Below are 13451 nucleotides of genomic sequence, written 5' to 3' on the forward strand. Positions count from 1 at the left end.
GAGATCATGATGATGGAGATCATGGTGTCAAGCCGGTGACAAGATGATCATGGAGCCCCAAAGATGGAGATCAATGGAGCTATATGATATTGGCCATATCATGTCACAACTATATAATTGCATGTGATGTTTATTATGTTTATGCATCTTGTTTACTTAGGATGACGGTAGTAAATAAGATGATCCCTTACAAAATTTCAAGAAGTGTTCTCCCCTAACTGTGCACCGTTGCTACAGTTCGTCGTTTCGAAGCACCACGTGATGATCGGGTGTGATAGATCCTTACGTTCACATACAACGGGTGTAAGACAGTTTTACACAACAAAACACTTAGGGTTAACTTGACGAGCCTAGCATGTACAGACATGGCCTCGGAACACGGAGACCGGAAGGTCGAACACGAGTCGTATGGAAGATATGATCAACATGAAGATGTTCACCGACGATGACTAGTCCGTCTCACGTGATGATCGGACACGGGCTAGTCGACTCAGATCGTGTAACACTTAGATGACTAGAGGGATGTCTAATCTGAGTGGGAGTTCATAATTTGATTAGATGAACTTAATTACCATGAACTTAGTCTAAAACCTTTGCAAATATGTCTTGTAGATCAAATGGCCAACGCTCATGTCAACATGAACTTCAACGCGTTCCTAGAGAAAACCAAGCTGAAAGATGATGGCAGCAACTATACGGACTGGGTCCGAAACCTGAGGATCATCCTCATAGCTGCCAGGAAGCAATATGTCCTAAAAGGACCGCTAGGTGACGCTCCCGTCCCAGAGAACCAAGACGTTATGAACGCTTGGCAAACTCGTGCTGATGATTACTCCCTCATTCAGTGCGGCATGCTTTACAGCTTAGAACCGGGGCTCCAAAAGCATTTTGAGCATCACGGAGCATATGAGATGTTCGAAGAGCCGAAACTAGTTTTCCAAGCTCATGCCCGGGTCGAGAGATATGATGTCTCTGACAAGTTCTATAGTTGTAAGATGGAGGAAAACAGTTCTGTCAGTGAGCACATACTCAAGATGTCTGGGTTGCACAACCGTATGACCCAGCTGGACATTAACCTCCCAGATGAGGCGGTCATTGACAGAATCCTCCAGTCGCTCCCGCCAAGCTACAAGAGCTTTGTGATGAACTACAACATGCAGGGGACTGTGAAGACCATTCCTGAAGTGTTCTCAATGCTGAAGTCAGCAGAGGCTGAAATCAAGAAAGAACATCAAGTGTTGATGGTCAATAAGACCACTAAGTTCAAGAAGGGCAAGGGCAAGAAGAACTTCAAGAAGGACGGCAAGGATGTTGCCGCGCCCGGTAAGCCAGTTACCGGGAAGAAGTCAAAGAATGGACCCAAGCCTGAGACTGAGTGCTTTTATTGCAAGGGGAAGGGTCACTGGAAGCGGAACTGCCCCAAATACTTAGCGGATAAGAAGGCCGGCAACACCAAAGGTATATTTGATATACATGTAATTGATGTGTACGTTACCAGTACTCGTAGTAACTCCTGGGTATTTGATACCGGTGCCGTTGCTCATATTTGTAACTTACAGCAGGAGCTGCGGAATAAACGGAGACTGGCGAAGGACGAGGTGACGATGCGCGTCGAGAATGGTTCCAGAGTCGATGTGATCGCCGTCGGCACGCTGCCTCTACATTTACCTACGGGATTAGTTTTGAACCTTAATAATTGTTATTTAGTGCCAAGTTTGAGCATGCACATTGTATCAGGATCTCGTTTAATACGAGATGGCTACTCATTTAAATCCGAGAATAATGGTTGTTCTATTTATATGAGAGATATGTTTTATGGTCATCCTCCGATGGTCAATGGTTTATTCTTAATGAATCTCGAGCGTAATATTACACATGTTCATAGTGTGGATGCCAAAAGATGTAAAGTTGATAACGATAGTCCCACATACTTGTGGCACTGCCGCCTTGGTCACATTGGTGTCAAGCGCATGAAGAAGCTCCATGCTGATGGACTTTTAGAGTCTCTTAATTATGAATCGTTTGACACATGCGAACCATGCCTCATGGGCAAAATGACCAAGACTCCGTTCTCCGGAACAATGGAGCGAGCAACCAAGTTGTTGGAAATCATACATATCGATGTGTGCGGTCCAATGAGCGTTGAGGCTCGCGGAGGATATCGTTGTGTTCTCACTCTCACTGATGACTTGAGTAGATATGGGTATGTCTACTTAATGAAACACAAGTCTAAGACCTTTGAAAAGTTCAAAGAATTTCAGAATGAGGTGGAGAATCAATGTGACCGAAAGATAAAGTTCCTACGATCAGATCGTGGAGGAGAATACCTAAGTCACGAATTTGGTACACACTTAAGGAAATGTGGAATCGTTTCACAACTCACGCTGCCTGGAACACCTCAGCGTAACGGTGTGTCCGAACGTCGTAATCGCACTCTATTAGATATGGTGCGGTCTATGATGTCTCTTACCGATTTACCGCTATCATTTTGGGGATACGCTCTAGAGACAACTACATTCACTTTAAATAGGGCACCGTCTAAATCCGTTGAGACGACACCGTATGAATTATGGTTTGGGAAGAAACCTAAGCTGTCATTTCTAAAAGTTTGGGGATGCGATGCTTATGTCAAGAAACTTCAACCTGAAAAGCTCGAACCCAAGTCGGAAAAATACGTCTTCATAGGATACCCTAAGGAAACTGTCGGGTATACCTTCTACTTAAGATCCAAGGGCAAGATCTTTGTTGCCAAGAACGGATGCTTTCTGGAAAAAGAGTTTCTCTCTAAAGAAGTAAGTGGGAGGAAAGTAGAACTCGATGAAGTACTACCTCTCGAACGGGAAAGTGGTGCAGCGCAGGAAACCGTTCCTGTGATGCCCACACCAACTGAAGAGGAAAACAATGATGATGATCAAGGTACTTCGGATCAAGTTGCTACTGAACTTCGTAGGTCCACAAGGACACGTTCCGCACCAGAGTGGTACGGCAACCCTGTCCTGGAAATCATGTTGTTAGACAATGGTGAACCTTCAAACTATGAAGAAGCGATGGCGGGCCCAGATTCCAACAAATGGCTTGAGGCCATGAAATCCGAGATAGAATCCATGTATGAAAACAAAGTATGGACTTTGACAGACTTGCCCGATGATCAGCGAGCGATAGAAAACAAATGGATTTTTAAGAAGAAGACGGACGCGGATGGTAATGTTACCATCTATAAAGCTCGACTTGTCGCTAAGGGTTATCGACAAGTTCAAGGGATTGACTACGACGAGACATTCTCTCCCGTAGCGAAGCTGAAGTCCGTCCGAATCATGTTAGCAATTGTTGCATACTATGATTATGAGATATGGCAGATGGACGTCAAAACAGCATTCCTTAACGGACATCTTAAGGAAGAGCTGTATATGATGCAGCCGGAAGGTTTTGTCGATCCTAAGACGCTAACAAAGTATGCAAGCTCCAGCGATCCATTTATGGACTGGTGCAAGCATCTCGGAGTTGGAACACTCGCTTTGATGAGATGATCAAAGCGTTTGGGTTTATGCAGACTTATGGAGAAGCCTGCGTTTACAAGAAAGTGAGTGGGAGCTCTGTAGCATTTCTCATATTATATGTAGATGACATACTCTTGATGGGAAATGATATAGAACTTCTGGACAGCATTAAGGCCTACTTGAATAAGTGTTTTTCAATGAAGGACCTTGGAGAAGCTGCTTATATATTAGGCATCAAGATCTATAGAGATAGATCAAGACGCCTCATAGGTCTTTCACAAAGCACATACCTTGATAAGATTTTGAAGAGGTTCAAAATGGATCAGTCCAAGAAGGGGTTCTTGCCTATGTTACAAGGTGTGAGATTGAGCTCGGCTCAGTCACCGACCATGGCAAAAGATAAAGAAGAGATGAGTGTCATCCCCTATGCTTCAGCCATAGGATCTATTATGTATGCCATGCTGTGTACCAGACCCGATGTAAACCTTGCCGTAAGTTTGGTAGCGAGGTACCAAAGTAATCCCGGCAAGGAACACTGGGCAGCGGTCAAGAATATCCTAAAGTACCTGAAAAGGACAAAGGACATGTTTCTCGTTTATGGAGGAGACGAAGATCTCGTCGTTAAGGGTTACGTCGACGCTAGCTTCGACTCAGATCTGGATGACTCTAAGTCACAAACCGGATACGTGTATATGTTGAATGGTAGAGCAGTAAGCTGGTGCAGCTGCAAGCAGAGCGTCGTGGCGGGATCTACGTGTGAAGCGTAGTACATGACAGCCTCGGAGGCAGCGCATGAAGCGATTTGGGTGAAGGAGTTCATCACCGACCTAGGAGTCATACCCAATGCGTTGGGGCCGATCAAACTCTTCTGTGACAACACTGGAGCTATTGCCCTTGCCAAGGAGCCCAGGTTTCACAAGAAGACCAGGCACATCAACCGTCGTTTCAACTCCATCCGTGAAAATGTTCAAGATGGAGACATAGATATTTGCAAAGTACACGCGGATCTGAATGTCGCAGATCCATTGACTAAACCTCTCTCGCGAGCAAAACATGATCAACACCAGAACTCTATGGGTGTTCGATTCATCACAATGTAACTAGATTGGTGACTCTAGTGCAAGTGGGAGACTGTTGGAAATATGCCCTAGAGGCAATAATAAAAGTATTACTATATTTCATTGTTCATGATAATTGTCTTTTATTCATGCTATAACTGTATTATCCGGAAATCGTAATACACGTGTGAAGACATAGACCACAATATGTCCCTAGTGAGCCTCTAGTTGACTAGCTCGTTGTGATCAACAGATAGTCATGGTTTCCTGGCTATGGACATTGGATGTCGTTGATAACGGGATCACATCATTAGGAGAATGATGTGATGGACAAGACCCAATCCTAAGCATAGCACAAAGATCGTGTAGTTCGTTTGCTAGAGCTTTTCCAATGTCAAGTATCTCTTCCTTCGACCATGAGATCGTGTAACTCCCGGATACCGTAGGAGTGCTTTGGGTGTATCAAACGTCACAACGTAACTGGGTGACTATAAAGGTGCACTATAGGTATCTCCGAAAGTGTCTGTTGGGTTGACACGGATCGAGACTGGGATTTGTCACTCCGTATGACGGAGAGGTATCTCTGGGCCCACTCGGTAATGCATCATCATAATGAGCTCAAGGTGACCAAGGTGTTGGCCACGGGATCATGCATTACGGTACGAGTAAAGTGACTTGCCGGTAACGAGACTGAACAAGGTATTGGGATACCGACGATCGAGTCTCGGGCAAGTAACGTACCGATTGACAAAGGGAATTGTATACGGGGTTTTGATCGAATCCTCGACATCGTGGTTCAACCGATGAAATCATCGTGGAACATGTGGGAGCCAACATGGGTATCCAGATCCCGCTATTGGTTATTGGCCGGAGAGTGGTCTCGGTCATGTCTGCATGTCTCCCGAACCCGTAGGGTCTACACACTTAAGGTTCGGTGACGCTAGGGTTATTAGGAAGACTAGTATGTGACTACCGAATGTTGGTCGGAGTCCCGGATGAGATCCCGGACGTCACGAGGAGTTCCGGAATGGTCCAGAGGTGAAGTTTTATATATGGGAAGTTGTCATACGGACACCGGAAAGTTTCGGGGGCTTATCGGTATTGTACCGGGGCCACCGGAGAGGTTCCGGGGGTCCACCGGGAGGGGCCACCCCTCCCGGAGGGCCACATGGGCCGCAAAGGGGAGGGAGCCAGCCCCTGGAGGGCTGGGCGCGCCCCCCACCTTGGGCCCATGCGCCTAGGGTTGGGGGGGAAACCCTAAGGGGGGCGCCCCCCCCTTGCTTGGGGGGCAAGTCCCCCCTCCCTGGCCGCCGCCCCCCCTCTAGATCCCATCTAGAGGGGTCGGCCCCCCTTGCCCCTTCCCCTATAAATAGAGGGGTGAGGAGAGGGCTGCTAGACACACACATCCAAGGCGCAGCCCCTCCCCTCCCCAACACATCTCCTCCTCCGTTACGTGCTTGCGAAGCCCTGTCGGAGTACTGCTGCACCAACACCACCACACCGTCGTGCTGCCGTTGGAGCAATCTTCCTCAACCTCTCTTTCCCCCTTGCTGGGTCAAGAAGGAGGAGACGTCTCCCGTCCCGTACGTGTGTTGAACGCGGAGGTGCTGTCCGTTCAGCACTTGGACATCGGTGATCTGAATCACGTCGAGTACGACTCCATCATCACCAACCCCTTGAAAGCTTCCGCACGTGATCTACAAGTGGTATGTAGATGCAAACTCACTCCCTTGACTCGTTGCTTAGATGAACTCATAGATGGATCTTGGTGAAACCGTAGGAAAAATTTTAATTTTTGCAACGTTCCCCAACAATATATACTTGAGAATCAATAGAAACCGTCCATTCACTTCCATTCAATTTCGTTTTACTCTAACTCTAACAGTCGCTACTATCTAGCGCAGGTACGACATCGGCCACGGAGGGCGGGGCTTTGCGGGAGGTGGGCTAGGCGCTTGGGGAACATGGTGAGATGGGCTGATTTTACTGAGACCTTAATGAGTCAAGTAAGTACACATTAGCGCAGATCATTTATAACTCACCACAAAAATGATCCCATATTAAAGCTCAGCTTGTCTCATTAGAGCATGGTTAATAGAAGAGCCGGCTACGGGCTCTATACCGGTGTCATGTCACCTGTAGCTTTCACAAAAGAAATCTCATACACTAGTGCTGGCTGTAGACGGGCTACTCCACTGGCCAAAACAATTAATGTTTGCATGCAAGGAATGGAGGGAAACGCAGCTGATTGGATCGGAGGAAGCAGCACCAGCTTTTACCGCTTGCATGCTTACCTTTTCTCTCGTGAACTGAGCTATAGCCGGGCGATAAGGCTGGCCATAGTGGGGTAACATAAGTACTCCCTCCGTCCAGGTGTATTGGGCGCCTAAGACCTCTCCCAATGCAAAGGTGCTTAGATGAGGTGCTAAGTGCATTAAATACCTTAGCAACTCAAGTCCCCAATGCATAGGTGCTTAACTTGTTGTTGCTAAGCACACATTATTTAATAAGTTAGCACCTAAAGTCTTTCATGCATTGGCCAAATTGTTTCATTTAAGTGGTTTGTCTAGGTTCTCGCGCTTGGCATTGGTTCTTCCTGGGGTCACCGAAGTACTTTCTCCCCTCCTTAAATGTTGTGCCATGTCACTTTTTTTGCTTATGTGGCATGCTTAGCACCTGTCCACGGTGGAGCACTGGGAAGGGCCTAAGGAGCTGCACCATGATCTAGGTGTGATTGGATTGGCCGTAATATTAGATATAATTAGCATTAAAAATCTTGTAAGCTGAGCTAATTGATTGCAATTCCTTCCCCTTACCAATCAACATGCAGCACGAAACACATGCAACCAGAGTTATTGCCCATAAGATTGAAAACTTGTGCATGAGGGTGAAGCGAACGAGGCACGGGAGTGATACGAGGCTGATTTAATTCCTTCGCGTCTTACTCATTTGGAAATTCTAAAATCGCTAAGATGCCCAATACACCTGGACGGAGGGAGTAGTATCATGCACTTGGGACTCGCAAACATGCTTATGTGGCAGACAATTAAAGAAGAAAGAGATGGTCATAGTAACATAGGTAGATACTATAACATAATAAATGTGATGCTACTATGTGTCATGCATGGCAATAAATGAGACCACCTATGATACTAATCTATGATACTATGCACTATAGAGGTAGTAACATAGACTAGTAACATATGCATGTTACTAGTCTAAGTTACTCCCCACTATGACCAGCCTAAGTGAAGCGCCGGCTTCCTTCTCTTTCCTCCTTTCTCTCTCCTCCAGCTGAGATTTTGCTGACTTGGAAAGGCTCACAGCCTGCTGACAAGGACCTACTATACTTGCTCTTAGGCTAGTCATAGTGGGGGGTAACTTAGACTAGTAATATACATATGTTACTAGTCCATGTTACTACCTTCATAGTGGAAAGTGTCATAGGTATAGTAACATATATATCTTCATTTATTGCTTTGTAGACTCATTTTGTATTGGGAACCGTTATGTGATGGTATTGTCTCTCTCCTCTTTAATTACATGACACATCATCTTTTTTGCTTACGTGGGATCTATATTACTATTTATGTTACTTCCACTATGACTAGCCTTAATCAGTGAGTTCAAGTCGATGCTAGCTTGAGTCAAGGTACTTAACTAGCTGTACTACCACACTCGGAGCATCTACAATCGGGGCCTCAAATACCTTATATATGTTTGGACAGGGAGAGAAGATAAAAGGCTACTTAACTGGGACCCTCAAGTAATCCCCATATATTTGGGTAGTCCACGAATCTTCAAATCCAATCCATACATGGGAATAAAATGAGGGCACAAATACGGATTGCCCTCGATCACTTTCTCACTTTCTTTTTTCTTTCTATTCTTTTCTTTCTCCATCCAATCAAGCATATGCATGTGTCCACACAAATTTGAGGGACATGTGCAAGAATAAATGAGGGTTCAAAGTGGACACTCTCGCACACTGTTTGGACGTGTCTGTAGACATATAAGAGTCAAATTAGGCAAATCCACTTGGAGATGTGATGAGAACACACAGAGAGAGGATTTATTTTTGCGAGAAAACTTTCAATCTATTCATTCTCAATCATGTCAGTACAAAAAACATCAGATGTAATAAAAGTTACAACTAGGTTCATGGACCACCTACCGATGACTACAAGCACTGGAGCGAGCCGAAGGTGCGGCGTCGTCATCGCCCACCCTCACCGGAGCCTGGCAGACCTTGTTGTAGTAAACAGTCAAGAAGTCATCATGGTAAGACCCCATAGGACCAGCGCACCAGAACATCAACCATCGCCAATGAAGAAAGTCTATGTAGATTGGAAGGATCAAACCTATAGGTGTGTGGCACTCCGGCCTGATTTTTTATGACAAATTCAATCACACAAGGATGACAATTTCCAGTGACACGACAAGTTTTTGTTAAAAACAAACTGAAGCACGAAAGTTGTCATGCTTGGCAATTAGTAAAGTTGTCATCCTCGTGTCACTAAACTTGCCATTGAAAATGTTTGAAGTTGTCATATGCTCGTACCTGACGTTTGATACTTACCATGGTCTTTTATTTGTCAGCGAGTGGTCATCAACATGGTGAAACATACAGGAGAAATGTTAATGACAAGTCCATTTAATTAAGGAAAAAGTATACTTTTCATCTCTCGACTATTTCAAAAGTATAGGAATGGCACTCAACTTTAAAACCAGCAAATCTTAGTCCCTTAATTTTTAAAACTAGATAAGTATAGTCCTTCATACCATCTAGGGTGGTTTGATGCTGATGTAGACACGGTTTAAACTAAAACTAGACATGTTGCATAAGTTTGACCACCATATCACACAGTCTTGACGGCCACATCAATATCCACAAACTCGCTGTGGCCACTGTCATCGAGCCACTGCCCCTGTAGGAACTCGCGGCAACGGGTGCCGACAAGAGGGCGTTGTGTTGCAGCAGCAACACCTCCTCGTTGGCTCGTCAGGACTCGGGAGGCGCCGGCTGGGCTCAGGCGTGCTGCTACGAGCGGGATTGGGTATGTACGTACCGAAGCTGGCCTGGGTTCCACCGGAAGACAACGCACACGTACAGTAGAGCTGCTGGATCGATTCACAGGACTTTTGCCGGATTGGGAAAAGCACACAAGCAACACACACGTAAGCGACCCCCCAGCGTGGCAAGTCGGTCGTGGATGATGGGACTGTTGTAGTCGCCGTCGCCGTTGTCCGGCACACCTTGACAGTAGCTTGGAGAGGAGCTCGTGCCTCAGCCGCGTACACCCGGAGCTCGAGAAGCACCTGATTGGTTTGCCGTTGGCGGTGGCCATGTCCTTGAGCAGCCTCGACAGTTTGAAGCATGGAGACGGACTGCCGGAGTCGAGGCGCACCGGTGACCCTCGAGTGACAACGGCCGGAAACTGCAACGCATCTTCTCTTCGCCTACTGCGCAAAGCAGCTCATCGGAGGCAGCATGACGCTGGATGGGTGCTGCGCGTGGCCTCGGCGTCGAAGAAGGGGACGTCGTAGACGTGCTGTGTAGCCCTCTACTCCACCGGTCTGAAAATGCGGCAGGCGCATGATAGGTGTTTGATACAATGCCAACGAAAACCATGCCACGTCGTCAACAAAACCACTTAAAGCGGGACGAGGGAGTTATCAGGTTTAAGAAGCTAAGAGATTAAGATTTACTGGTTTTAGAGTTTTTTTCTCGAATATGCACGAGTGTGCATATCATATATTAAAGAAGAAGGGCAAAAGAATGCCTCCACCATAGTACGATGTTTAATTACAGTACGCTACTCCTCACGTCTATACCACCGTGCCAGCCAACTAAAGAAGGGGCTTACATCCCCTTTCAGTAGGCCTGCCGACACCCACACTAAGCCCTCGAGCCTAATTCTACGTAGCAACACCTCACACGAGTTGAAGGATCATTTCTATGCTTCGAAGAATCATTCTATGCTTTAGAGTTACTCGTTTTAGAGTTGAAGGATCATCTCTATGCTTTGAAGAAAATTGAGGGAAAATATACTTTTCCCTTTAATTAATTCACCCTACGACCGGCACCGACAGATGAAAGCTCACAGCATATGCAGCACGCAGCAAAATTAAAGCCTCCACCGCAAGCGCCAACAAATACTCCTCCGTTTGCTAGTTATTTCTCAGATTTCAGAAAGAGGGAGGTAACAAAAATTACAGTACTAGTGTTGAGGTTAGTTATCTAGTAAAAAATACAACTGAATTGTACACCAAACCGAGTAGTAAAAAGAAATTAAAAAACACGACAATTTCTCAACCTCGAGAGAGAATAATCAACCAAAAATCTTCTCATGGATGAGAGGACGGGCCGGGACCGATGGGGAACGGTGTGGGCGGCCCCAAGTGCGGCGCGGGCGGCACGGCGGTGGAGGAGGCAGCCCCGGCGAATGGGCTGGGCGGCCCCAAGTTCGGCACGCTAGTCACCGCGGGCGGCACGGCGGCGGAGGAGGCGACCCCGGGGAACGGGCTGGGCGGCCCGAAGTTCGGCACGCTCGGCACCGCGGGCGGCACGGCTGTGGAGGAAGCGACCCCGGGGTAGGGCCTAGGCGGCGCGAAGCTCGGCACGCTTGCCGTCGCCGGCGGGTGCGCGGTGGAGGAGGCAACCCCGGGGAACACGGCGACAGCCGGCTCCGTGAGCGGGTTGGACGGCGGCGCGGTGGTGGTGGTGCCCGCGACCGGGAGCGGGTCGCCGCCGTAGAGCGGCTGCGGCGGCGGCTGCTGCTGCTGGCAGCGCGGCCACCGGCAGGCTGGATCAGCCTTCTGGCCTCCCCAGAGCGTCCGGTGGGCCAGGCCGAAGCCGAGGACGAGGCCGGCGAGCAGCAGCGCCGTGACGAGGCCGAGGAAGATCTTGGTGGCCTTGCCCACGTAGCAACACATCGGACTGGAAAACGGCAGAGCTCTGCTCTTCCTCCTCTCGGTGTGTCAGTGTGTGACTGCGTTACTCTCCAGCTACCACTCACTCTCAGAGTCTCAGTCGAAGATGCAGCAATGGCGCACGCGTGGAGAGAGAAAGAAGAACGGGTCCAGCCGAGAGGGGAGCAGGGGGCACTTGGCCCGGCCTCGTCGCCCTGTTTTCAGTGCTGGTGCTGCTTGTCGGCTCCAGCACCCGTGCATGGCTTCACGTGCACGCTAGCGAGGGAGGGATGGTGGTGGGGTATGATTGCGTGCTAATGACGGTGAATACAAGTTAAATTACAATACTACTAGTAGTACTAACCTCTAACATATATGCACAACTAAGTGCATTCAGTCTGTTCTGAGCACCTGCAGCAGGCATCGCCTGATGCTACAGTTCAACTCTCAAGTAAATTCTACCACCCCTAAAGTTCAGGTAATATTTGATATCAGTAATCAGTTAGTAACTGACATGAGTTTGTTAATTACCTGTTACTGTTACTGAGAGCTTGACAGGACTTCCTCCGCCGGCAGACACTGCACACCATGAGAAAGTTGAGGGAATATTTGATAGTGGAAGCTACACTGTCACTGTGCACCACAGCCGATAAAGTTTCCCCAATAATGCTGCACCTTTAACTTCCTCATCATTTGCCTTTCTCCTAAGCTTTTAGTATTTCTTTTGCATGCCAGAATAGCTGGAGCACAGAGTGAAGCCTGAAGCCAACCTGTGCTGTGAGCGTCAGTAGCTATAGTCACGTGCTGCAATGGGCCAACAGAACAGCTTGCAGTTTTGTTCATTTCAAGGCGGTTAGGTAGGGTTATTTATTCAGATGCTCTTGTACCAACACTGATTATTTTGATTGACGTGATACTACTAATCTACTGACATGATCCGGGAAAGTCGAGAACAATGACTAAATTTAACCGGGGATTCGCACCTTTGTGGCGCTGCAGAGATCTCATCGTTTTTTGTATGTTCATCGACAGAGTGCGCATGGGAACTCTCACATGCAAGTTCAGTATACAAGCCCTGTCAAAAAAAAAAAAAGTTCAGCATACAAGCACCGTTAGATGCTAGATGCTTGGAGAGGTCGTTAGAAAAATAAATCAGATTTTTCTGAAGCATCGGTGCTTATTTCTACAGAAGAGACGCCTAATTAAACGTCTATCATGTACGAATAAACACCGGTGCTTAAAAAATATGATTTAATTGTCTAAGGCTTTAAGCACCTTCCCTAAGCACCTTGCATTGCACAAGACCTTATACTACAAAAGTTGCTTCGCAGCTTAAAGAACAAATCAACTTTTACAAGTATCGGTGCTTATTTGTAGAGGTCAGACGTTGTAATTATATCGGTGCTTAAGAAAAAAATCAATTTATTTTACTGGAATCATATATACGGGATTTGAAGATCGATCACGCTTGGCCGGGATAACTTGATTTATTTTACGAAGCACATCTCTAAACAGAGGCATTATAATCTTGAACTAACCACTCAGTTTAATTTGCAACCCTCAACTTCAAGACCGATTGTTTCACGTCCTTAACTTGTCACTAAGTTTAGGAATCAACCCTCTATATAGTGTTTGACTGGTTTTGATCACAATGACCGGTATTGACTATGTTGATTGCTGACTAGGCAAACTACCCAGTCTTTCATATGTTTAATTAAGAATCGATTTCGAAAAAGAACTACTAATCCTTAACTTTTCGAGGAATCCTTCATTCAAGAAAAGTTACCTCGAATATATATAAGAATCCGATGAACTGCTGCGGTCCATGTGCCAGCTACGCATTAAAGAGAGGTTTAGGTTAAATGAGGTATTAGCTTAACCTAATCACGTGACTTCTTCGCTTCTCCTATTCCTTCCACGCTCTTCCTCCTCCCGACCAAGCACAGAGGAGAGGTTGGGCGAAGTTGTCGACTGGCCACACCAG

At 46.8% G+C, this 13451-nt stretch overlaps 1 protein-coding gene across 1 annotated transcript; it reads right to left on the bottom strand.

The window, feature by feature from the left end:
• Window positions 1–10707: 10707 nt before the first annotated feature.
• LOC119368452 (uncharacterized protein Os04g0629400-like) lies at window positions 10708–11732 on the bottom strand. Its single transcript, XM_037633709.1, has one exon. The coding sequence runs from the start codon at window positions 11489–11491 to the stop codon at window positions 10904–10906; it is 588 nt and encodes a 195-aa protein (XP_037489606.1). The 5' UTR covers window positions 11492–11732; the 3' UTR covers window positions 10708–10903.
• Window positions 11733–13451: the final 1719 nt, after the last annotated feature.

The sequence above is a fragment of the Triticum dicoccoides genome, chromosome 2B (assembly GCF_002162155.2).
Source record: "Triticum dicoccoides isolate Atlit2015 ecotype Zavitan chromosome 2B, WEW_v2.0, whole genome shotgun sequence".
NCBI lineage: Eukaryota > Viridiplantae > Streptophyta > Magnoliopsida > Poales > Poaceae > Triticum > Triticum dicoccoides.